Genomic DNA, 26,563 nt, shown 5'->3' with positions numbered 1-26,563 from the left:
TTTATTAATGGCAATTATAGCCTGAAAGATGCTAATGCAAGGCACTTCAGAGGCAAGGTACTTTAGAGACTAAGCAAAACATTGTTCAGTTTTGAAGACAGTCCGTCCTAGTTACCAGTTTCCCCTTCCAAGCAAAGATATATCTCCTGCAATTTTAGTGTCCTTCTTTCCCTGTCACTTTCAGAGGTAACTGGAAACGGAAAATTAACTTCACTTCTCCTGTAGATGGAATAATTTAGATTTAAAATTCCTCTTGTAACTATATTTCCTGAGTTCATTTCCATAAATTATGTAAATTACAATTCTTCTTTTATTCTACATGGAGTAGTGAAACACACATCCATGTGTAGCTTACACAGGTAGAGGAAAAGCCCAAAGAAGACAGACACTGCCCCAGTTGCATATCATTAGTGAGACACGCTTTGACACTGTTGGCTGGAGAGAGATGAATTCTGGTTCATCAGCCAGAGAGACTGACTGTATCTTGAAAGTGAGGTACGAGAGCAAAATGCATAAAGTTCTATCTGGACGCTGACAGAGCTCATCGAAAGAAAAATACATGTCAGATTCTAGACTTTGAGATCCTCAGAAGATGGCATAAGAAATTTGTGAAATGTTTTAAGAAAACTGTCATTGGCCTAAGACACATGCAAATTCTGTAATCACAGAATCATAGAACAGCTTAGGTTGCAAAGGAATGCTCTGGGCTGAAAGGTCATCTCCAGTTTGATGTTCTTTAATAAAAACAAGGTAATAAAGAAGCAGAATTTTGGTTTATGCTTCCAGTGGGCTATGACTTAACAACATCAAACGAAATGATGAGTTTAAAATTAAAGACCTCCCAGGAGTGTATTTACAAGTTGGCTTTTTTTTTTTTTTTTTTTTTTTTTTTAATTAAATTAGAATTAATAGCATAAAATGCTGATTGCCAGCATTCAACTTAAAGGAGACAGATGATAAATCCTCTGAAGAAAAAAAAAAAGGGGATTAGAAAAAAAAAAAGGGATAAATAACCCCTTCAAGAAGAAAAAACAGGATATTAGCAAAGAGTACACTGAGTGAAAACCCACTGGACTGCTACATGTTTTCTTGGTGTTCGTTTAGCTTGCTATTAGTGATTTCTGCTGTGATCACCATCACTATTAAATCAATAGGATTTCTAAAGGGAATGAAGTGGCCTTTTCCAATAAAAGCAAACAGAAGTTCTCTTAAAAAAACAAAACCAGACAACGGAATTTGATTTTTTCCACTGTATAGAACCCTCCCACCCAGTGCCTGCAATCCCATGAAGCAAGTGGAATGGCACAGACAATGGGCTAGGACATGACTGAGCAAACATGTCACTGGAAGACATCTTTCCCTGCCATCAGTATTGTGGCAATCATAAATCAGAGTGACAAGCTGTAAAATATTTAAATGGCCAATAGGTTTGAGTAAAATAATTGTCAGTAATTTTAACTACAGCAGCAACTATGTGGAAAGTTTAAGTAGCTGTGAGGAAAAGCCTGTGACACAGAAATACGAAGCTCTGCTGAAATCAGAGGACAGTTTCTCTCAATGGAATAAAAGTTAAGAATAAAATTAAAATCTCAGATACTTAGTAAGGATACAAGGTTCACATGAAAAAGGATAAGTATTCATTCTAGATGTCATATTCATGCACATGGCAAAGGTTTTGTTTGTTGCCTTTTAACAAAGGTGACAATGGGCAACAAATCAAATGCTAACCACGTATTAACATAACTTTCTCCAACGTCAGCCTCCACATTCATCCAAGCTGGAAGACATTTGCTTTCGTCACTTGTGACTTTCTCTTTAGCAACAGCCACAGGGAATGTTACAATCAATATTCACATATATATTTCAACACAAAGACAGGATTCTGAAGTATCACAAAAAGCTGCTTAACGTGCAAATTAATGCATGTTGATGAACTATGAAAGTGCAATGAGGGTATAAGAGAGATATCATACAATATCCACTCACTTCTATTCACATGAAGTCTAACAGTATGCCTTCACGGGAGAAAGATGACAGCCACAATTCATAGATTTTAGGTTTTGACTTTTGTTGAGTCGCTACATGCTTTCTTCCTACCTTTATATCTGTCATTAGAAGAGGTCTATGTTCCTCAGTGGGGGGGATGCTCAAGCTAAATTAATTATGAATCAGATTTGTAAGACAAAAACATCCTCAAAAAATCTCCTACATGCAATGTGAGAAAGCAGTACTTGGTTTTTTTTTGTTAAGTATCTTGGTTTATTTTTCTCCAGGTGGTGCTTAGCCATGTCTGTCTTCAGCATCCACTGAAATAAAATACCTGAAACCATAGATTAAACAAATTTCATTTTTAACTGCAAGCACACCTAACAGCAGGTGCAAGCATATCCCAGTCTCTGGATAAAGCGATGATCCTCTTCCAAATCTCAACACATTTGGACTTTGCTCTATACTCAACCAGGCTTCAACGTCATACTGTAGAATCAACACTAGATATATTCAGCTGCAGAACGTTGCAACAAAAACTTTTTAATGCTCTTTACTGTATTTCACGTCATCGATCAACTTTATGGCAGTTACATAAAATGTTTTGAAACAGTGCTTGGAGGGTAAAGCTGTGAATTATGTCTACAAAAAAATGTACATATTTCAGCAATTACACGTTATAGGTGGGAATTAGCTAGACAAACTTTCATGTAGCCCTCTATGGACAAAATATGTGAAGTTTTTTTTTGGTTTGTGGGTTTTACCCTTTCAATTAAAATAGTTCTCTAAAAACATCTCAACTTCCTATGTTTTTTTACAGACTTATAAGTAGAACTCCTGATTAACTTGAAAAAAATTTGTATGACTAACTGTATAAATTTTGATTTCCTCTATGTAGTCTCTCCATTTTTGGAGCTGAACATGAATGGCTTTGTTTCCAGAAAGGTTTATAGCCAATGAAGTATCTCTTGGGAGCAGCACAGCAGCATGAACTCAGAGGGCCAATTTTACACCAGGTGACTTCCAGGAAAGAACAAAAGGTGTTCATGATATTTTAAACACATGAAAATTCATCACTGATAGAATTTGGTTTAACAAATGAGAACCTTTGAGTCAGGCTTAAATTATGATTCAGAATACAGATGAGAAATGAAATGCAAACTTCATCAGTCAAGAACAGAAAATTCATGAATTAATTTTAGAATGATGACATCAAAATCTGCCCTATTTGTAATTCTTTGAGCTGCACAGGTAAGTTCTTGCAAGTCCAACATGTGAAAGCTTAACACATGAAAGGTTAAATTGAAGAAAACAAACCTACACAGTGATTTCTGTCAGAAGCCATTAACTTCACCTGCAAAAAAGCCACTGTTGTGGCTGAAACAATACCCAAAGTACAGGTTACCAGTCGGGAAGAAAGGCTACACACTTATCACAGATTTCCTCTGTTAGGATTTTGTGCAGTGGTGAGACATACAGAAATGCATGTAGGCTAATTTTTCCATTTTACTGCTGCATTATGCCAGGTGGGTGGAATGCACCCATGTAAGCAGCCCTGCTGGAGTTGTTGGATGACCATAATAGTCACTTGGAGAATGACCAATGAGATTAAACGTAATTCCCGGAATTAGAGCATATTATATATTTGTACTGCAGAGCAAAAGGAAAGAGTATTTCAGGTGTAAAGAAACTGTAGTCTAAACAAACCTCTCACCATCTCACTCCAACTATATTTACGTAGGACAAAACTGCAGATAAGATCTAGACAATTTCTCATACCCACAGACACAATCTTAAATATTTTTAATTATTATTTTTAATAAACAGCATCTCAGGCAGTACTATGAAAGGAGGCTGCAACAACTGTTTTCTCTCAAACAAGTAGAAAACAGACTGATGCTGTCAATAAGAAACATATACATATAAAATGCAGATGTGTCTTCAACTGGCTAGCATAACCAAAAAGAGATTTCATCCTAGTTCAAGGTTCATTATAATCAAGGTGATCAACACTGAACAAGCAGTCTACAAAAAACTAGATTGGCTTAAAAATTAATTACACTCAGCGGGAAGAATTTGATTTATCCAGATTAGTTACTAAAGCACTTGCAGGGGGTAGATACAATCCTTCCTTAGAAAATAAATGAATATATGATTTCAAATGTCATGCTTTGAACATATAATCAATACTCCAATTACCAAAACTTCTACATTTCCGTAAAATAGTATCAGCCAATTTTTGTGAGATATCTGAGAGATAAGTATACAATTATGAAATCCTAGTTCTACACATCTACTCAGTTAACCAGGATGGGTGTGACAAATTTCATTATATAAACAGATATTAGCCAGTATCTTATTAGGAGTTATATGCCGTGAAAATACACTAGAACATCAACATGGATAGACTGAGCAAGGCTGCAATCTGTAAACGAGGAAGCTCACACCTAATGGACACAGTGATATACAATCAAAAGTGCCCACAAAAAGTCTTGAAAGACATTCAAGGTGCTATTTTTACAATAACAATATGAAATCACAACTAATTTGATTACTAAATTGAAAAACCACGACTCACTGCTTACAATTCTTACATCTTTTTGAAATTTAGCCACTACTGTTCCTTTCATGAGGTATCTGCCCAAAAGGCACCAGGTGAGCCAGAAAAGAAAAATGACAATGATGCTTTCCTTGTCTGATCCATATGATAATTTCAACTTATTCTGAACTTTAAGACTACCAGTGTATAGAAGTTGAAGAATTAGATGCTGATGCTTGAAAAATAAAAGACAAAAATTACAAACTGGCCAATTTTCCACTCCTTTCAAAGACTACACAGTACCGCACCAAAACTCTTATAATTCACCAAGAAAATCTTCCATATTTGTGTGTGATATCTGCTCCTAGATACCAAAGGTTCTCCTTGGTATCCAAACTTAAAACCTCTGAGACTTAATGGCAAAGAAACAATTCTCCATTTTTACTCTACACTTTTGATGAATAAAGTTAGCACCATCAGCCAGCTGAAGAGAAGAAACAAACAAAAAAAAGATGTCTAGTGTTGAATTTGTTGGTGCTTTTTTAAAAGACTCCTCACAAAAAGTCTGTCTTTGATCATTTTTCTAATTACTATCTCTTAAAAGAGCGACATCCCATAGAGAAAAGAAATCTACAAAACATATATGTTTACTCTAAGAGTGAAAAAAATCCAAAGAATTAGAAATAGGGTGGATGCTCAAAATCAACTGAAAATTTGTCTGCACAGAAGGCAATATTTCTACAGATCCAAAGAGATGCAAATGACATCAAGCTGGTCTATGTGCAGTCAGTTCCCTAAAGCCATGGTCGTGACAGCTCTTAAAAGGACAGGAATTTTAAAAATCAAACAAATAATGGAGAGGCATACGACAGAAGACGACCACAATTTGGAAATTCATTTCTAAGTCAAAAATATCAACGTCACAACTTGTAAATAAGATTAACAGTGCCTTTGCTGCAATGAAACTAGTTTCTGTTACATTTATGAAACTACAACAAATATAATAAAAGTATCTAAACCATGAGTGAATGATCCTTAAATCTGTGGCTTGCTTAAATCACACTGCTGCACATCAGTTATATACTTCCCATAGCACAAGGAATGATGAGATTTCACATGAAACACTGAAACTGTTCTTCAGACCAACATTCAAAGTGCTGCAAAAGGACAGTGCTCCTCTTCTTAAGACCTCTTCAAATTGATTGCACACAAGTGCAAACTCTTAACTCTCAGTAAATAATCAACTTTATGCATTTCATTGTATCATTCACCTTAAAGTCTTCCAGACTTAACACAATCAATATGAAAAGTTTCTCCAGAAAAATGCAGTACCTGCAAACAGCCTCTCTTAGCATGAAATTAAAGTCAGGCTCCTGTGAATAGGCTCTCCCAGGGACACTCCTCTTGTGCTTGTTCCGGGACATTGCAGACAGTTCCTTTCTCTGACTTGGACAAATGACTTCTCACAAAGGGCTACTCAGGAACTGAGCTGCTTTTTAAGAAAGCATTAACGTGGCCCCACACTGTGCAGTCAGAGACTTTTCTGCATGAAGCCTTCATTACTCATACATTTCAGAACTGTTGCATAGCACACAGGACATCAAAACTAATCATTCTGTCTGGTCCTCTGTTTTTCAAAGTCTGCAGAGCTGCTGTTTCCACTTGCTAGTGAGGAAAACAGGCTTTTTTCTCCCCCACATGCTTGCTAGTGTCTGACCTACATCATGAAGAAGAATGAATCTTCCACTAATCCACATTCTAATAGCCAGACTTTCTTAAACCCTAAACAGGAAAGCCAAGCATGTGACAAGAAGAGCTATTTCTGCCCCCACCTTTTGTTTAATATTCCTGCTCCTCAACTTTCTTTCATATCCTCTTGTTCTCTTTGCAAAATGATATCAGAGTGAATTAATGACATTTATAATAATCTACTATGTTCATAAATTACAAAGATACGATCAGCTGGAACTCCAATTATCAGAAAGCTACGTATCTCAGTTGTAGTTTTTAATACAATAAACCTTTTAAATCAGCTTTAACAGAACTCAATCAGAATGTGCTTAGTGTAAGTAATATTCTGCACTGGACCTGCATGCAACTTGGTTATTGGAATACACTCATCTATAGTGAATCAAACTATGAAATGCAAAATTATACAGGGGATTTTTTTTTCCTTCCAAATATCTTATTCTTAAACTTCTTTGGGAGCTTATAGACACACAGCACCAGGTACCAGGAGCTTTCATGTTCTGAATTAGGGAGAGCGCTGCCCTCACTGAACATTTCATCCCACTAGACAGGCATCTTTAGACAAATGTGTATCGGATATTTTTCAATCCATGGTTCCCAATGCCCCCCTATAGAAAAAAAAAACAAACAAACAAAACAAAACAAAACAAAAAAAACCACAACCAAAAAAAAACCAGAAAAACAGTTTTAAAGTTCTTTTTAGCACAAAGGTGGTCAGTCCATGCAGTTTGGAAATTCAGACAGGAAAACAGTTTCATGACATCCAGCGACACTGTTCTCTTCCATTTACTTCATTTTTCAGGCATACTTCTGATCTTTTTAGGTTTTTCTTTTTAATTAATTCAATGCTGCTTGCCAGCCTTGATCAACTATTACCTCACAATGCTTTTCAGGTAAGTTTTCAATGCCTGATGGAGATCCTACTGCACACCTCATCAAGCTCAACATGGAGGCAAGACCTGGATCTTCCGTCCTACTCATGGCTTTTACCGAACAAACAGAGATTCACTCCGAAAAACACCAAGAATTCTGCAGAAAAGTCCCATACTGAAAGCTTTACATACACGTTATTACATACTCAATTTACTCTTAAAATATTTCATTCTGTTTTTTTCACATAATGCATGAAGAGGCAAGAATGAAACTCAAAACTCAGATCTACTGACAAAATTAAGCCCTCTATTCACCCTTACTTGAATTTGGAAAGGGAGACAAGATGTAGAAAACTTGTTTCCTTTCCTGGTCAATCTCCTCTGCGAATCCCCTCTGTGAATCCCCTTGAAAGGACTTAGTTGGCCAAGTCTTTGCAAAGTGGAACATTTTGGATATCATTTGCTTTTACCAAGATCTTCTTCCAGCATTAAAATATCTCCTATTCTACTTCTTGATGCCATGCATAATTTCACAACAGTGTTAGTAACTAGTTCAGAATTTCTTTCCTTGCTTAACTGTAAAGCATCATTATTTTCATTTAGGAACCGAAATGAAAGAAAAAATCCTAAGAGATCTTGAGTCAGTTTTATTGTAAAGCAAGCTGATTTAGATACTGGAAAACAAAGAGCAAATGACACATTCATAGAAGTGTTCTTTCACAGAAAATACAAAGTTTCAAGCTAAGCACAAACTGAATTATTAGCAAGAGGTAATATTGTTTATTAGACTTCTATCAGCTTCTTTACAAATCTTCTCTATTTTCACAGCCAAGGAAGGAAATGATGCAGTTAACTACTACCAGATAATGCTTCTTCCATTTCTAAATTAATGTATTTTTCAAATGTAGATTTTAAATTTCTTAAAGTGTGATTATTTTTCTTCTACAGCACTGCTTATCTTTCTAACATAATTTGCTGAATGTTATTCCTGCAAGAAATGTATGCTCTTCATCAAAACCATTGCGGCAGCTCAAATAACTGAGCTAACTCTAAATGAGCTGGCTCAGATCCTGACCAATAGCACTACATCAGGGAGCTTGGCATAGGGCAATCAGCACAACATTCATCTGAGGAACAGGCAGCCTTGGACACACTGTTAAACACATGACTTCTGGGGCTGTGTTACTCACTGACTGCCATCTCAGGCACCTGTGCGTTAGCTACCACCCCAATCTGGATTTATCTCTAAATATTCTGGAGGGAGAACAGGTGCTGCTTCACTTTTTAATTTACATGTGTAGCTTTCCAGCTTATTAGTTAACTGTAATTTTTCATGGGAAATCATAAAACAGCAGGTAAATCAAGCATGCTCTCAGAAAGCACTCTTACTAGCTTGCGCAAGAAAGTACAACACCTAGGGACTTGGAGATTTTACTGAGAAGTGTTAATACAAATCATTAAGAAATCAGAGGTATAGAATATGATATACTTTTTATTTAATCCCAATGTGTTTACAAAATTGATAATAATATCATTCATAGAAAAATCAGCAATGTCACAACCAGCACAACCACCGGCTAGCACTTTAAAAACGTTTAGTTAACATGCACACATGCCTTTCAGTTGGAACTACATAAAAATATATGAGGGCTAAACAAGATGCTTGAAATAAAATATATTATCATTTACCACATTTATGGGATCACAAAATCACTGGCCCACTTCAGTTTAAGCAAGACAGACTGAAATCACATCCTTGAAAGAATTACTTTAACAGTCCTAATCCCTCATCTTCTAAATCCAGCCCTACCTCTCAGGCTTCATATTGTTTAATCTGAAGAACAGAGGACTGTCATCTAGTTCTCTGCATTCCACAATGATTAACCCTTCGAAATGAGAACACAAGACACAAACAAGATTCAAAGTGATTAAGATTCCACATCTGACTCTGACAGTATTTTTAACTAAAAATGTGCCTAACCATTTTAGATATGCTAAACAGCAGCAAATGCACAGCAAATGTCAAAGTCTCTCCTGGGTGCATGAATAACAATACTGGCCATCCAGAAACTCAGCTGTGTGCTTTAAGCAAACAAGTGAGAGAAGGTAGCCAGAAAAGGGTTTAGGAGAGAAGGAGCACAAGACACAGATCAGGGAAGGAAGACTAAGGGGCAGTGTGAACACGAGGGGAGCTGGGAACACTGTCTGTGCTTCCACTCCCAGGAAGGGTACTGCTGAAGGAAGTCTGGGCATTTGCCCCCAGATAACTCACTAAAGGAAGCCCATGGGCATTTTACAGGGTATTTTCAGATGTATTTCCAACAGTATTTCTCAGTAGGAAGAAAAGCGCGTTTCACTGCCAGGTAAAATAACATACGTAAAGGAAGGTTTTACAAGCACTGCAAGTTTAAGATTGTGTAACACTGTGGAAGGCATTGCTAGGGCCTATCTGAAATACATGCACTTACATCCTATCTTCAAGAAAATTATTTGTATTGGTTACAGACAAAGGAAAGAGGCTAAAAAAGCTGGCTCTGGTAAGTTTGGTAAAACTGAGCTTCAGTGAATACAAAATTAGTCTGTGTATTTACAAAATGAAGCTGATAGAAGAACCAATGGGCACAAATCAAGCAGAGGTATGTCCCACATATCAGAGCAATCAGTACAGAACAGTCATGTCACAGCAACAGTCAGACAGCACAACTGTGCTGCAGTGGATGCCATCAGATTGCAGAGGGATTATGTGCCATGATTGCTTTTGATGAAGTGGGGGATGAAGCCTCTTGGCCCAGTTTTAGACCCTGAATTTTATGGGCATTAAGTATCCATCACAGTAGAGCAAGTCAAAAAGCTATAAGGTTGAGCTAAATTAGCTGACTATATTATGCACTACAAATTGTTCTCCATCTTATTGTTTTGTATTTATAATTACATTAATGCCATATTAAAATGGCAGATTATTTTAAATAAAGACTCAATGTATTTAAAATGCATTAAGTGTATTAAAATTTATTTATTTAAGGCTTAAAATGTTTTAATTCTCAATATTCTTCATAAATTGGAAGGCTGGGTTCTGAAGAACTTGACAAAAGGAAGCTGAGTTTTTCTCATTAGAATTTTGCTAGTCTCAGTACTGCTCCAGTAGCATGTGCCAACCTAATGATAAAAGGTTATTTCACCTTTTTATATACTGGAGATGGCAATGATTCAGAAAGAATCTTGCTCCTCAATTCAGCAGGATTGGGAAACCTCTTACAACAACCTCAGTCACATTTCTCATCCTGCCAGCATTGCAATGGATCATGGTGCACGTGTTTCACATTGCTGTTGCCAGTATAATTGTCCTACTACAAGCACACTGATTAAGAAAACACATATAGCACTGTAATAACCACTAAATACGTCACAAATTATGCAACAGAGGGGTCACAGTGAAATGTGAGCGAGTCCGGAATGTATAGTATTGCAAAATAATAAGCATTTCAATAATTCAGTACAAGACTATGAAAGTTGAACAGAACCCAGAATATTTCAAGTATTTTTACAACAAAACCCACTGCAGTATGAAATTAGTGGAACCAGTGCCCTATTTTATTTCTCTGGATCCACTAACACTTTCTTCAACAAAACCAAATCCAAATGACCTCTGTGAAACTCAAATATTTTTTTTTCAATAGAGTATCCCTCATTGTTCTTCTAACAGGTTCAACAATAAATTCACACCGATATCACATATTCTCCCACTATCCACTACATAATATTAAGACAGAATGAGCTCTTTTCTCCGGGAATTGAGATTAAAATGTAAGAATGGAATTTGACAGACATTTGCCTTGCATTAACAATTGGGTTGATTCCTGATGTATTTTTTCTACAATTTGAGAACATGCCTAGTGGGCAGCAGCAACGTACAGTACTTAAGAAGATTACAAAATACTTCATCTTGTAGCAGAACGCATATTCTGAGTTTTGCTAGCATTCATCAAGCCAAGGGGAGGGATTTCATAGTACTCCAATTTTAACACAAATTTATTTTGATATATCATAATTCTGAGAGTAACTTTGAAGGCAGACAACTCTGTGGGTTTTAGTCTACTGAATACACTGTTCTGCCTTACCTAATTTTTGGAAAGTAGTAGAACTGGTCAGAATTTTCTGGTTTCTTCTTTAGTTTTAGTTATTCTAAAGACAGGAAAAACACACAAAGATTTACTGTTATTCCCTCATTGTCTATACACGATCTGCATACAATTAGCTTTCTTGTGTTCACTAGGTACAAGTTGGAAAGAATCTGCCAACTTAAGACAAACAGAACACAGCCACTGTCAACTCAGTGCCTCTGAAAAGGTGTTAGGATGATGGATGAAACCCATAGCAAAAGAGAGAAAAAGGTTACCTTTTGATCAGGTGAGACGGTATATCAACCCCTGCCACATTCACTCAATTAATAGACCCTGCAGCTTGCAAACACTGATAAGGGCACTACAACTTAATGATCTAATCTGTACTCCCAGTGAACGGAAACTTAGTTCGTGACAGACAGTTTCTTTGGATTTCCAATGCAGTCTCAACGTATGGCAAGATGTATTTTCTCCACTAAACCTGAAATGCAGTGGCAGGAAAAAATGAAAAATTAAATCTCACAAACACAGAAGAAAAGGGAGGATTAAAAAAGCCTGCTGAAAAAAGAATGTCAAATTATAAAGTGCCCAAGATCGTGTTCCAAAACTAGAGACTGCAGAGATCTGTGCTCCCTGGCAGCTTTAAGCCTTGCTGTCTGACATCTCCCTAACCACCTTTCTCACGACAAACCCAACTGTCCATCAGCATGCCACTTCTTCCTTGCTGTCTGAAATGGTATTGAAAACCAAGAAGAGCAAAATGCCTTATCTTGAAGAAAGCAATTGAACCAGGATGTGGTTATTATGAAATAGAATGACAGGAAAAAAGCCTCTTCCAAAGTGTAAGTAAATGGAGGTTGCGTATCAATGATCTAAAATACTCTGTGTTCTCTACGGTGTGAGTTATCACAAACAAAATTTGTATCTTCTCTGCATCTTTTTGCAGGATATTCTTAGTTATCTGATTGCCAAAAGAGGAGCTCATTGTTTCATGCAGCACCATACTCCATTGACATACCTCAGACAGTACTTTCAGAACAACCATTAGTTAGTATATTGCACACAGGGAGGATAATGGATGCTTTCTGAAACATATATTTAACTGATGCCATTAAATACACAATCGTACTGAAGGGTAGCACTGCCCAATTTGTAAAACTTGAAATTATGAGACAGGCACCATGAATAGAATTAAAACCATGTTACACTGAAACAATCATTCATATCAATCAATCTACATCTTCTTACAGTATCTGCAAACTGAAGCATACGTTATGACTAAAGATAATCACGTTAGGATTTTTGGCAATGCTTTACAATAAAAGCTATCTGTAATTGCAGACAGTAATTATTACTAGATGGAAGCAGAATCTCTGTGGAGTTAGGTATTATAACCATATTAGTCATATAGCATGATTAATGACACTGCAAAAAAACGTAAGTACTTCAGCAATAAACCCCTAATGGGCAAAGCCCATATATCCTACCCAGGTCCCATCCTGCAATGAACCAGATCCAGCCAACTCTCATTTCGCATCTCCAGTGCAGCCATCTAGCATCCTTCTGGAGTTGGTGAGGATCTGGAACACCAATATTTCCTCTTATTTGAATAGCTTGAACTACGCCATACGATTTAAAACTGCATAGTTTATGCTCTAATGCTTTCTTCATCCTTAAGAAGAGAAATGTCCCTTCCTTTCCAGCTAGGTATGGATCCAAATTCAGTGAAAACCCCAAGCCTTTTCTGAAATAGGAATGAAAAAAGACTTCATAGCCATAGCTGTCCTTACTGATACTGATGAATTAAAAACTATCTTCTTTTTTCGTTGTTTCAGTCATGTATTTCTCTAAGCAAAGTTCCATGACAGATTTTAAGAAAATGAACAATCTGCATCCATGCAGCAGAAACTTTGTGCAGAAATCCCTGAGGATGCATCTGTAAAGTATCTAGTAAAAAGCAGCACCAGAGTAAGAACTGAGCAATCAGTAGAACCAGGTCTATAAGCCTATACACGGAAAGCAAACCGTCATTTTTCACTCTTTGCCATACACTGAGTAGAGCAGAACTACGTTCTGTTCACCAACAGAGTTGGTGACTAATAGCTTTTCATAATAGTAATCACATCTGAAATCTGCTCATAGGGGAAAACACACACTCAAAAAAATTTTGATGAAGAAAGAAAGAGATTATAACTAAATTTTTAAGTTGCCCTGTCCAATTTTAAGCCCTGACAACAAATGAACTGCTGCTTGGACTATTACATTAAAACAATACTGTGAAATAATTACAAGTTCTGAGATAAAATTAAAATTACCATAATAATTCTCCTGTGAAACAATCCAATCTATGCAGGCTACAAATTGTTGCTAGGTTGAAAAACTATATTACCACCTCAAGTCAGGCAGAAAAATTATTCTATTTCCATTAGTTTGTACAGCTACTTAAGAGGTTATGCAGAGCAAGATGATAAACTGATTACATTTACAGATTATGTATTGGTCGCATTTAGAGAGCAGCTCCATATTTGCACACCAGCATTAGGAATCAGCCGTGCAGACTGTGAGTAAAGGTTCTCTGATGGTTTCTTGCTGACTAGAGCAACTATCCCAAATTCTGTGATCCATAAGACCAAATTTATAGGGCCCATCCCCAGATTAAACATGCAACATCAACTCGATCACATCTCTGTGCAAGTTTCCCTATTATATTCTCCATGAAGAAAGCCCCTTAATCCTCTGGGCCTTGCACACATATGAACTGCAGAGAACTCTGTTTGGAGATCTTCAGAAAACAAAGGATTCACCTGTTATTCTGCACTGAAAGGTGCCATTTGGGATTTCATGTTCTAACCTCCTGTACCACAAATCTGCACACCCACACTGTTTAAGGCAACAAATTCCTCAGACATACCTGAACTATTTCTTTCCTCCTGACTTCAATGAGAGCAGAACGCACTACCTGCAGTACCTTAGAAGAGCTGAACACTTTTCTGGGTCAGTTTTATATTTGCTTGCACTTAGAAAGGAGGTGTAAGTTTCTCCTTTTTAGTCTGCTCCAAGATTTGTAAAGGTAAAATTTGGAGCCAGTTAACCACTGCTCCACTGAAGAATTCCAATCGCACTCATAAAAGAGAATTATGATCATTTAGCTTTATGTCAGCTTTTTAATCACAATATTCCCTCATAATTTAATTTGTTCTGTACCTACCATCATCAGTCTGAATATACACCACTACTCATTAATGATACATTCATAGTTAATAACACAAGTTTTATAGGACAGGAAAATTATTAATATAAACCACCTCAAGCACCTAACAAAAAGCATGAAAATCCTGGTCATACACTCACGTTTCTCTGTGAAACATCAGTCAAAAGAAACAGTCTAAATAATCTGCAAGTTGTGCATCACTTATTGTTCTTAATAGGTTCACTATCAACTGACAAAAGGAACCACAATTATGATGGGATCAGTAAATTCAAATGGGATAATTCCATGTTATCTGAGCATGGAGCTTAAGTCTAACAATGCAATCAGAAGATCAGCCTGAGCTAGCATCTTACACATTGGCTTTCAAAATGCTTATGTTTTTGACTCTCCAGAACTGTGCACTCTGAAGAAACAAGTCTCAAGGTGCAGATGGCACGGGCATAAGTAATTCTGCTGGTCAGGAAGGATACATGCAATGGAAGTTCCAAAACACTCCTGAGCTTTCCATTCCATATCCTCTTCCATCCTAGGAAGAAGGTAACTCATACAAGGTACCACTGGGCAGTGTTATAACAAAATGAGGCTTTAAAACTAGGCTGAGTCATCGCATCAAGTGTAGGAGACAATGCTGCAGCTTAGGCCAGAGAAACATTTCTAAAAAGTCAGCCCCAAACTCACTATAGTCAGCAATTGCAGACCCTAGAGGAACACCTGCTCTCTGCCTGCTTTCTTCTTGCTGTGCTCTTTGTCTAGTTTAACGTCTCTAATCATTTTACTAGGACATAATTTCCATTTAAACAGATCTCTTTGAATTATTGAATTCTTTATCACCACATTGTTTTTCTCTCACAGGTATTCCCTCCATTTCCTTTTAATATTTTTTTGTTATTCAGGTGTTATGAAATGAAGATAATCTTTTTCAAGGACAGAGGTACACACATAACTAGGGAATTTTTCAGCACATAGTTTCAGAAGGAAGGATCTGGGTTCTACGTGCTGAGTAAAATAAATGGCTGAAGACTTCCACTGTAGATTCGCTCTTGCTATTTTGATAAGGAATTGATATTTTAGAAAACAATTATTGGAAAGGCCTTCTTCTTTGAAATGTAAGAACTTTCATATTATATTAAGTCATTCATTACTATACACTTCTTCAAAACATACAGCTTTGTAATAGACACCATATAAAATTGACAAAATTAGAGTTTTATAAGCAAATGCAATCTTCCAATTTAACATTTTTAAAGCACATAGGATCTTCTAACAAATAAACAGAAATGATTTACAGTTTTATAACTGCAATCTAGACAAAAGCTTGTCACTTTTCAATATGATGCTTATGATTTCTTCTGCAAACATGTAAAATTATTATAATACATGGGGCTGGCAAATGTTCCTGATGAGACGAGTAAGGGATTAACCTCACATCTGAGGACATGGGAATATCACTATTTTTTCCATCATGAAAAAGCTTTCCCAGAGCAGATCATCCATAGCTGCCCTTAAGGACTTAGCATCTGATTTTAGCCATGTTCTACCTTTGAAAGTACCACAAGGGACATACTACACAGCATCGTTAACCACGACAATTCTTCTGCAAGTACACTAAATTCAATAAAAAAAACTTCTTACAAGAGTTTCTCACAATCTACTTAAAACTCAAGCAACTGAGCTGAGTACTGGGACTGTAAGTGCTTAGGCTCGTTTGTGAAGACTACTGTGGAACCATAACTCAATTTTATTAACAGCAAATCAGTCTAATCTGTGCACAATTTCTTATTTGTATAAAACTGAAAAACATTCCTTTGGAACTTCTCTCATTCTCCAGACTGCCTACACATGTAATTGCCAGGTATAATTGGTGGTTTGAGTACAGCTGATGTCTGCGAATACAATGAAGACATCATGGATCAATGGAGTCTACTTTAATTATCTTAACTCTTTAACTGTTTTTCATCCACCTTCTATCTTGTGATTGTAGATCACCCTTGTCAAGCTTTACTGGCAAATATACATTATGAAGGAGTTGGGTCTTTCACATATAAGGGTAATCAAGGCAAGGTACAAACAAAAAGCTATGGAAATCTTCCAGTATAATTATGACAGGTTCCTTCCAGAAAAATGACTCCAAATTTACAATATCATGTTACATGCAAGCATTTTTAAAAGATGTTCTTTTGAGCCACGCTTAATTATCATCAAATGGCTTGACTTAAGGGAAAAATTAAACCTAAGGAAAACAAATCATTTTCTGCTGATCTTTGCAGACTTCTCCTTGCAGATCAGCTGGTCTTTCTGTTGACCCTTGGAATTAAGATATTTATCATGTCTAGCTAAGGAATATTTCTACTATGTGAAGGAATCCATTATTTTGAATAGCTCCTTTACTTTCTATTGCATGAAGGAATTGTAGAATAATGCATGACATCTGTGACTTTCTTGATTTCACAAGCTCAAAAGAAACTAATCCATGAAAAATTCCACAGGAAAATAACAGTCAACACTTTGCATGTTCCAATGCAGTTTTAAAAAGACATCCATAAGAGCAGCAAACCATTAATAAGTAGTAGCTATTCTCTTGACAGCCAGGTCCCACCCGCCTTGGAAACGCCTTTCCATACGTGAGTGAACAGCATTTAGGCAGCAGCATTACTCTGTAAGTGTACTCAGCTCATACATCAGCACTTTCTTTTCATAAATGGAAGCATGTTTTACAACGCAGAATTATCTGTAACTAGAACTTTGTACCAAAAATATTCCTACTATTGAACAAAATAAAATGCACAGAGTTGTGAACTTGGACAGGTTTTTACAGTACATAAACACCAAACATGAACCTCAATCTCTTTAAACAGCAGAAACAAGGAAGTTTGCAGTTTCACTAAAATGAAGCTTTCACTGTCCTCTGACATAGAAGGGCTTGTAAACCCAGTCACATAATCCACACAGGAATCCCTTCTCTTACTCTTGAGCACAGTATTATTGGAACGTGCTTCCAGGAGCTTCTGTTAGTGTCAGCAGGGATCTCACTTTTGGGAATGAAACAGCCATCTAACAAGGCACATTACAGATACATAGCACACAGTATCTAAGATAGAAAGGCTCCACTGGCTAGATGATCATGTTATGGGAATACAGAGAATATTACAGACCGCTTTCTATCACAAAATAAAGTAATGGATAGAGGGGATAACACCCTGTGTGTGGACTTGTGTATGGACATTAGAAACCAACTATTCAATTGTGGTGAAAATACTAATATGCTCCTTCTTTGCTAGGTGTTCCTTTACCTTTCTTTACCATACACAGGGTAAACTGCCTACTACTGCTTTTGTGCATATCTACTACATTATGCAAAGGAAAAAAAAAAAACAACACTTTGTCCTGTTAAATTGTAGAGCTACACAGGAAAACAGAGGAAACAATATCATTTCATGCTCTGATAAATCAGTAACGGACAATAGATTCAACCTTGCAGAAACACAAGTAAGACACATACTGTCAGCACAGAAATAAGCAGCTTTTTCCCAGCACAGATCCCCATGTTTTGGCTGTGGAAGACAAGATTACATATTTACTTTCGAAAGACGCTTTCATCAACTAAGAGCTGCCATGAAACATCACCACATGACTTAGTAGCATGCTGGGGTACTGAAACAAGCTGGCTCTTAATGTACCTCCAGTGACTGAGGAATTCACAGAAGTTCAGGAGCTGGATGTACCTCTACATGTGTCTTTAATAATGCCTGAAGCAAAGCAACCCGTTGCTTTCTAAAAGTATTACATAAACCAATATGTATCATGCAATGTAGTCTTGTAAAACTTTTGGTCCCTGCATGACTTCTGTGTTCTGAGTTTATGGATTCTTCAGTACTCTGCAGTTACTCTGACATCACTGTTTGCTTTTCTTATTAACTTCGTTGTGAAAATATGCATAGTTCAATCAGATGGTTTGTAGCAGCCACAGAACAGAAGCTTGAAAATAGTGAAGCCTGATGAAGAGTTAAAAGATTCCTAAATTCTGCCTGTTGGTAGAACACCTGAAACTGGTGTTAAATTGTTGTTTTAATTCAAACTAGCCTATGAACTGAGTGGGAGTATACTCCCCATACAGCCTGGGGTAACCTCCTTTTTGGGCTCCCGATTATGAGTTTGATTAAAAAGAAAAAGCACAAAAAATCTTTATTTTCTGCTTCATGAGAGCTATTCATGAGAGTATTACTTAAAAGTTACTTAAAGATGCTTGACACTGCTGAGTGAGGATGAGGGATGAAATACGTACCCAAGTATTATACATGCACACAAATAAAAATACTAATATGCTCATCCTATCAGCATTAATCTAAAAGAAATATATATCATCCTTTTCCTCCGTCACTTCAAATCAAAAGCCAGGATCACTATCTTATGCAATAGGTGAAAGACTTATTTACAATTTTACTTCTACCACACCCTTAGGACGTGCATCAAGCAGCTAAATGCTCCTCCAGTGAAAGTGCTCTGCCTAGCAGCAGCTCCACTATTGACGCTCATGAAACTGATATCAGGTTTTGTTTTATATTTACTCATTACTTTCTGACATTACATTTCACATAGCCACACTGAATAAAGGCTAAAGGTATCTAAAAGCTTAGGCCAGTATGACAGGGTCAGCCATTGGCATAAACGATATCTTGGTGACAATCTGACCCCCAAGAACCTTACGTACACTCAGGAGGATAAGAGATTTCAGCAGAACCACCGCTCCTTCTGCGATATTTCTCTGAGACAAGGAGTGAATTTCTCCACAGTACTGCATTCATCCCTGCTATGACAAAATCAAAGGAACACCAGCAAAGTCTGCCAGGAGAGCATTTTACCCTGCCAGGAACTAGACTGAAATTTTATTAATGGTATAAATTGGAATTCAATGGACATAAGATAAGCTGACTGGCTGCAGAAGCTACAGAGGCACCCTCAGGTTTAGACTTTCCAGAAATAATTCCTGTTGTATCCAGATTGTTGCCAAGCAGCAAGGTCTCTCTGACAAGCAGGTATTGTCCTCTAGCACTCTCCCACCAAACAGATGTGACAGTGCTAGAAATTATGAGGTGATGATGTTGCAAACGTGAAAGATCTCCTTTTCACAAATGTTAGGAAAATAGTCATCCTTTCCGCTCTACATGCAGACAAGCTGGAACTGAGCACCAGAAGCAGCAATTGCTGGAGGAAAACCAAATGCTTAAAGTAATGGACACACAGTCTTTTTACACAAAGTATTATCGGATTTGTAGTAGTCACCTTTCGCCTTGCCAGAAGTGACAGGCTTAACCCTACGGTCAGTATTAATGCGAGGGGCATGGTGAAGCACACTCTAATGAGTATTACACTCATCTCATTTGCAGGACCCAGGCAGATCAAACAAGGACCATTTTCTACTATTGCAGTAACATCTGTCCTTAAAAGCCCAATGCTGCTCTCCAGCCACAGACACTGATATCCATAAACAACATCATCTTCAGTGAAAGAATTTGTACAATTTACCCAAGGGGGATTTCAAAGACTTAACACTACTCTGTGTAAAAATACAAAATACACTTTGTAACAGTGTGTTCTATTGAACTTGTTCCATTTAAATCAGAATTGTAATCAAAACAATATAAGTAAAGCCTCTTCTTCTACTGCTTTAACATTTACCTTCTATCTGGAGTCACATGTGCTGTATGTGCTGAACAAAAAATGATTTTATTACTTACTGATATGTAACAGAGATGTAATTAATTTATGCTCTATCACTGGCCTTTTAGAGCAATACTGTAAATCACACCTATTGCTTCAGGCAGGGTTGTGTTTCTGTTCCTACTGCTGTAGGAAGATGCAGATATCAGGAAAAGAATAGATGAAACTGAGAACAAGCAGATGCATGAGATGCAGTAGTTGCATGCTGCTCTCCAATGTGCCATATAAAAGAAGTCACAGGAGGAACTAATGCTAAACTACAACCTATCAAAAAATCATGAACTGACCCAATTTTTTCCAGAGCTGGATAAAGATGCAGCAGGCATAAGACCAACATGAATGCCAACCTGCTGTACATACATGAGAGGTGCCAATATTCAAAATGGAAAAGTCAGACCGCATGACACTATCTTGGAAGTAATTGGATGACAGGTACTTACAGGGTTAGTCACCATGCATTTGTACAACATTCTTCTCATGCCAAAATGGGCCTTATATGAAATAAAAGAGTAACTCCAGTAAAGTAACAGATCTCAGTGGTTTTAAGAGAGAAAGCACCAAAGTCTTCACCTCAAGGTGAGACTATACTATGACAATTTAAAAATTACTGCATTCAAATACAGTGAAAAATCCTACTTTCAGCATTAAGTAATTTTCTTGCAGGATCTTTGCACACCTTAAATATGTTCACATCCAGTAAAATTAGAGAACGAATTTAGAATTGCATGGATATACCACAATGCAATTCTGGAAAATAAGTTTCAAAGGCTTTCTTGTTCTACAGTAACAGTCACATATTTATCAAACTAACCATTGTGTCATTTTAAGACTTTGGCAGATCTATACAAATGTTAAGAAAGAAAACTTTGATTTATTTCAGACTCTCATCCTGGAATATTGCTTACTTGATATGAATGGAAATGTCAGTCAATAAAAAAAATGAAACAACTTGCCTTCTGAAGTCCTCAATCTCAAACTTTATGCTTATTTGATAGATTAAAGCCACACAATTCCAGATAGGAGCAGACAGCTTTCCTCGCCTGATTACAAAGATCAGCTTCCAGCTTTCCATAAACTATCGTGTTTTATTCTTTCACAGATGCACAGAAAATAATTGAAATGCAAAGAAGCATCCTCCAAATCACACTTTAACCTACTGTACTGCATGTATATTTAGGAATGTTTATTTAAATGCACTCAGTTCATGAATTGCTCAGATTTAAAAGACTTACACTATAATCTATATTCTTACTTCAGTCTATCTGTATCTGAAATACAGAACATTTGGGGACAGAGTATTATTGTCTATCCATCCTCTTCCAAAGTACATGCAATTTTCTTGATTTTAACACATTCTATCACCACCTGTCTTGTCTCATTTAATTATTCTCACAATGGGGAAAAAAGCATCAAATTGTTCAAATGATATAGCATCTTTAAACAGTACAAGATTATCTAGTTGCCTGTTTCATTATTTGCTCCAACTGGCTAAGACAAATACACTGTTTTAGGAAAAAAAGTTTGCTTGCATAAGCAAATATCTTTATATTCTACCAAATGTCAGAAAAAAAAATAATCTCTAATATTTATCATGACAAACATAAGGTTTTAAAAGCAAACAAAGCATCCCAAGCCATGCATTCTCCTTCTAACATCAAGTCTACACTACAATAAAATCAGAGCACAATGAAACCAATGGCAGTTTTCATAATTGGCAAGCACATGGCCAACTACGGGTGCCATTAATGAAAAGTAGTATCCTCTATTAGTGTAGGTAATGTGGTTCTCTTTCCAGAGGAGCTCCATCCTATCTGAGGAAGAAACCCTAAGCTCATAGAAGCAGGATGATTACCCAGGTGGTAAAACACATACGTTTGGTTTTGCTTTTTGCCATTACTGAGATTGAACAAAGCTTTGCTGATGGTTAACAGAAACAAACAATCAAATAGGAACTTACCAATGACACACACTTTCTAAGAAGTGAAGAGCGTTACATCTTAGAACTTAACAGAGTTTTAACCACTACAAAATCCTGGAAATGAAAATGCTCACCATTATGCAGAATACAAGGTTTTACGTTTGAACTTGTGGTAGCAATCATTCAGCCAAATGACTGCTAAGCTTACCAAATTTCAGAGGGAAAGCAGTTCTTTGGCTTGGATGCCTTCCATTCAAGCGGTCATGAGGTTTGATCAGTCTTTCTGAACCAAAGCATGTTCCTGTATTTTAAGCAGAATTCACTTATTCAACATACCTGGAAAACTGCTCTTGTAGGCCACGCATCTGAGCTCTGTTACGCTCTGACTCCAGTGTTACCTCCCGTAATCGTTTTTCACTCTCGAGTCTTAAATGTCTTTCTTCCTCCAACTCATGTATCAGTTTCTCACGCTGAAAGACCATAAAAGTTAATAAATTACTCTATAGGTAAAACACTTTTAAGATAAATTTTATATTTTATTTGGGAATGATCAAACAACCAATATTCAGGTTTGTTGTTGTTTTTTAAAATGTCATTAATACACACAATAACAGGGTAGAGATGGAGATTCTGTCAGAATATCACCACATATACAGCAATATTGAGCTATTTCTCCTCACTCTCCTGAGACTCACAGAAGTCAGCGTAACAGACATTTAGGAACAAACACCCTCCCCTCCTTTGAAGAGCTTTTTCTTCACCTCCATTCAAAATAATTTTCACAAATTATATTGAGATCTGTGATCTTGCTCCATAATAGACACAGGAAGCCTGAAGCAGTCATGATGACAACCTGCCACCCAACCCTTAATGACTCAGTCCCAAGAACAGAGTAGGAGATGATTCTGCAGTGCTGTTTTTGTTGTTTTGGATGAGGAGCAAGAATCTTATCAGCAGGACGGAGTCTGTTTAAATCTATTAAGTGAAATCCTATCACAAAGAGTCTGTTTGTAAAAACCACCTATCCAAATAAAAAGCTAGGAGAGGGATGAAAATGTCATTAATCTTACTAATAATTCTCGAAAGCAAATAGAAAATGTTTGTTGCTAATGCTGAAATGATAGGATCAAAATGCTCGATCCACAACACACGGGACTATCTGGGTGTATCTACACACATTATGGATGACTGTGTTTTTTAAACTTCAGATCCAAATACAAAAATGAGATATAAAAGTAATGACTTCAAAACCCTATTTTAAAAGTAGGTGCATGGGATTTAGGAAGAGTAGGGAATGAACTGAAAAGTTATAAAAATGCTAATAGAATTTAAAAAAAAAAAGTATATACAGCCTTTTGCACGTGACCCTACTGCTACACAGAAATTACATTAAATTAAATTTAACTAAATTAAATTTATCCTTGTGCATTTAAATGAGATAACGAGTCAATAAAAAAAAAAAAAAACAAATAAGCAATTAACATGGTACTACATTACAGTCCCCCAGCAAAGGGATTCCAAATTGGTTGCACAGAAGTTAAGCCTTCGTAAAGCTATAGTGGGTACACTATCTATACACTGAGAAAAAGTTCTGTGTGCTTAGTGCACTGCCATTGGCAGCCTATCAGATGGAGTTCTGTTGCTGACCTAAATTTTCACGACACACCTGCAAAAATTTGTCTAGAAATTACACACAAAATTTCATTAGACAATAACAAAGATATCACAGTGTTAAGCCATTAAATGAGAGAGACAGACTATTTGTACAAGTCTTACAGTTATAAATCTAACTGGATAATAATTTATAAAGCAGTAACCAAGGGACCAAAAATATGAACGTTACCAAGTAGAAAAAGGATCTAAAAGGCACTGATAAATAAGCACAAGCCACAAAGGGAGGCTGCAAAGGATCAAATGAAATATCTATATACTTGTGGAAAAACATAGGGAATTACTCAGAAAAGAAGACGGCTTCTGCCTAGTAGGTCACATGTAATACCTATACCATATAATAATTCCCTGGAAAAATGGGAAATTGCAAAACTAGAAGCCCGCTGCTGGAAAACAAATACACTGTTCTAACTAAATTATTTAATAACTGCTATGCAAGCACATCCTGGCAGGTGCTGAGTGATCCTTTGCTTCTGTCAAAATCAGCAGAGCGCTCAGCATCAAGCAGAAGATGCACAGCACCTTCAGTAGAGAATCCATCCCAGGAATGATAACTCACAGCAACGGTACGGGAAGATTATTCAAAGTAGTTAGAATTTGTCCAGGTTTCATCCTATCAACACCAGCTTCAAGATCATATTGTGTGCTGGATATTACCAGTATCTTCTTCTATAAACACAAGTGACTGCTGTTTAGGAGACATCCAGGGCCAGAGAACAGTATGGAAAATAATTTAGAAGAAAGATATAGTTAGCAGGGCTTAAGACAAGCTGACAAGCCTACCGAAAGTGGGCTTAAACATGAATAAGCAACTGTCCCTCTAGTAACTGATATGCTACCCTGGAGGAAAAGCATGAACTGCTATGAGCCCAAGTGTCCCAGCTAACTCAAGCACCAGGCTGTACCTGAGCTCCCTGCTGCAGTAACAGCTTAACTAAGGTAATACACTAAACAATTACTTTCATTCAACATAATTACCACCACAATGATCTTATTCTGATACAGCAGCTACCTCTCCGCCTGCTGCACTGACCATGCTCTGCTTCTCAAATAAACCTTTTTTTTTATTTTATGTACAAAGCCAAATCTCCACAGGGAAGACTACAGAATGATACACCTGTGAATATCTGGGGTATTTCACAGCATCTCTTACCAAGACTTGACCCTTCAAAAAGAGATTAATATCCTTTCTTCCACCTCACTGCCAGGATCTGTTGTTGGTTGCACACCGATACTGCCTGCAGTTATGGCCACATTGCCACTAACCACAAAACCACATTTTCTAGTAGAACAGGGAATATACAGCAGAAATTCACAGATCCAAGCTTTTCCCTACAGGTCAAAGAGCAATGTAAGCTATTTCTGGGTTTCATTTCCTTCTTGCTGGTAGGTCACGGATTGCTGTTGCCACCATTACTCCTCATATTCATGCGGGAAAGTGTGCAATGTTGTAATGGACAAAAGATCCGCACAAGTAGATGATTTTTATTTTGGAAGAAGAGAAAAAAGACCTAGGAGTTATCTTAAGAAAAAGTATCCATAAAAGAAAGACAACATTACAGAAATGAAATGCTTAAATATTAGGAACTTCTGGAAGGAAGTCCAGTCTTCATATCACAACATGCTATTAGTTACATCAGCACCTTGCTGTACAAAGCTTATGCTTCTGCCACGGGTACACTCACAGGTACACAAGCAGAAAGCAATGATCATTACTACAAGATTTTTATTCAAACCCAGAAAAGCCATTACAAGGAGGCACAGATGAGAAGGAAAACTCCAGCACAGAAAGGTTGGAGATTTTTTCATCCCAATAACAGATGACATCCCTGCATTCTCCAGAAATTTTGCACTGTCATAATATCTTCTACAAGCTCCTCCATACAAAACCCACTTTATTCTTGTGTAAGATAAAGGTATGTGAAAACACATGAAGTGGCCAAGAGTAGTTCCATGTTTTCCACAGACTAAAAGCTTACTGTAAGGAGTACAATTAGCATGCAACATGAAGAAAACATGACATAGAAAAGAATGCATTGTGAAATGCATCACTATGTTTTAACATCATTGCCTTCTCCAAATGAAGTTGTATGTGTTTCGCTTGCCAATTCTTCATTAGCTGTAGCTTCTTCTCTCCATGAGCTCTGTTCAATCTTTCCCACTTCCTCTCCTCACAGTTAACTTTCTCCTCTCAGAAGCACAACTCTTGCTTTACTCTCCCTCTCCCGACAGACTCTCTTCTATTACAGTTCCCTGTCAAATCTCTGATAGCTTTCCGAATACACAAAATATTTAATGTGAACAAACTAGAGTGAAAGGCAGGGTTAGCAAATTCCACCCATACTTTTGTGTTAAGTACTGGAATATTTTAACACTTGAACAAATACTGTTTGCAATTACTTTTTCATGAGCATTTGAGCAATCAAGTTCACCAGTTTCATCATGTTCATGAGCAAATGTCTGCATGTCAGTGAGTTCCTTTTTGTGTAAGTGTAGAAACATTCATGTCAAAATGTTTCATTTCTCATCCAGCCAGGGACATGCACTGCACATTAATTCATCTTCTCAAATGTAAGCAAGAAATCAAATTTGAGCTATACATGATCAAAACAAAATGCATGAGAACTATTTATGTCATGTTACACTGAACTGAAAACGTCTCTTTTAGGGCTCCTGAATGACCCCTAGAGCTACAAAATGCAAAAGTAACAAAAAATAAAAGCATACATCATGAGTGGCAGTCACAAAGGCAAAGCCAAGCACCCAGCCATAAGGTTG

The 26,563-nt window shown here is 36.9% G+C and overlaps 1 protein-coding gene across 5 annotated transcripts in view; it reads right to left on the bottom strand.

Annotated features, from left to right (window-relative positions):
* NCKAP5 (NCK associated protein 5) overlaps positions 1–26,563 on the bottom strand; it is a 337,371-nt gene that overhangs the window by 148,270 nt on the left and 162,538 nt on the right. For all 5 annotated transcript variants that reach the window (XM_042877826.1, XM_042877827.1, XM_042877829.1 and 2 more), the window contains exon 5: positions 22,451–22,584. In XM_042877826.1, coding sequence (XP_042733760.1) covers positions 22,451–22,584 — 134 coding nt within the window. The remainder of the gene's footprint in view (positions 1–22,450; positions 22,585–26,563) is intronic.

Source organism: Lagopus leucura, unplaced genomic scaffold (assembly GCF_019238085.1).
Source record: "Lagopus leucura isolate 7727_CA_CO unplaced genomic scaffold, USGS_WTPT01 Super-Scaffold_100019, whole genome shotgun sequence".
NCBI classification, from domain to species: domain Eukaryota; kingdom Metazoa; phylum Chordata; class Aves; order Galliformes; family Phasianidae; genus Lagopus; species Lagopus leucura.
This window is presented reverse-complemented; position numbering and strand designations above follow the sequence as displayed.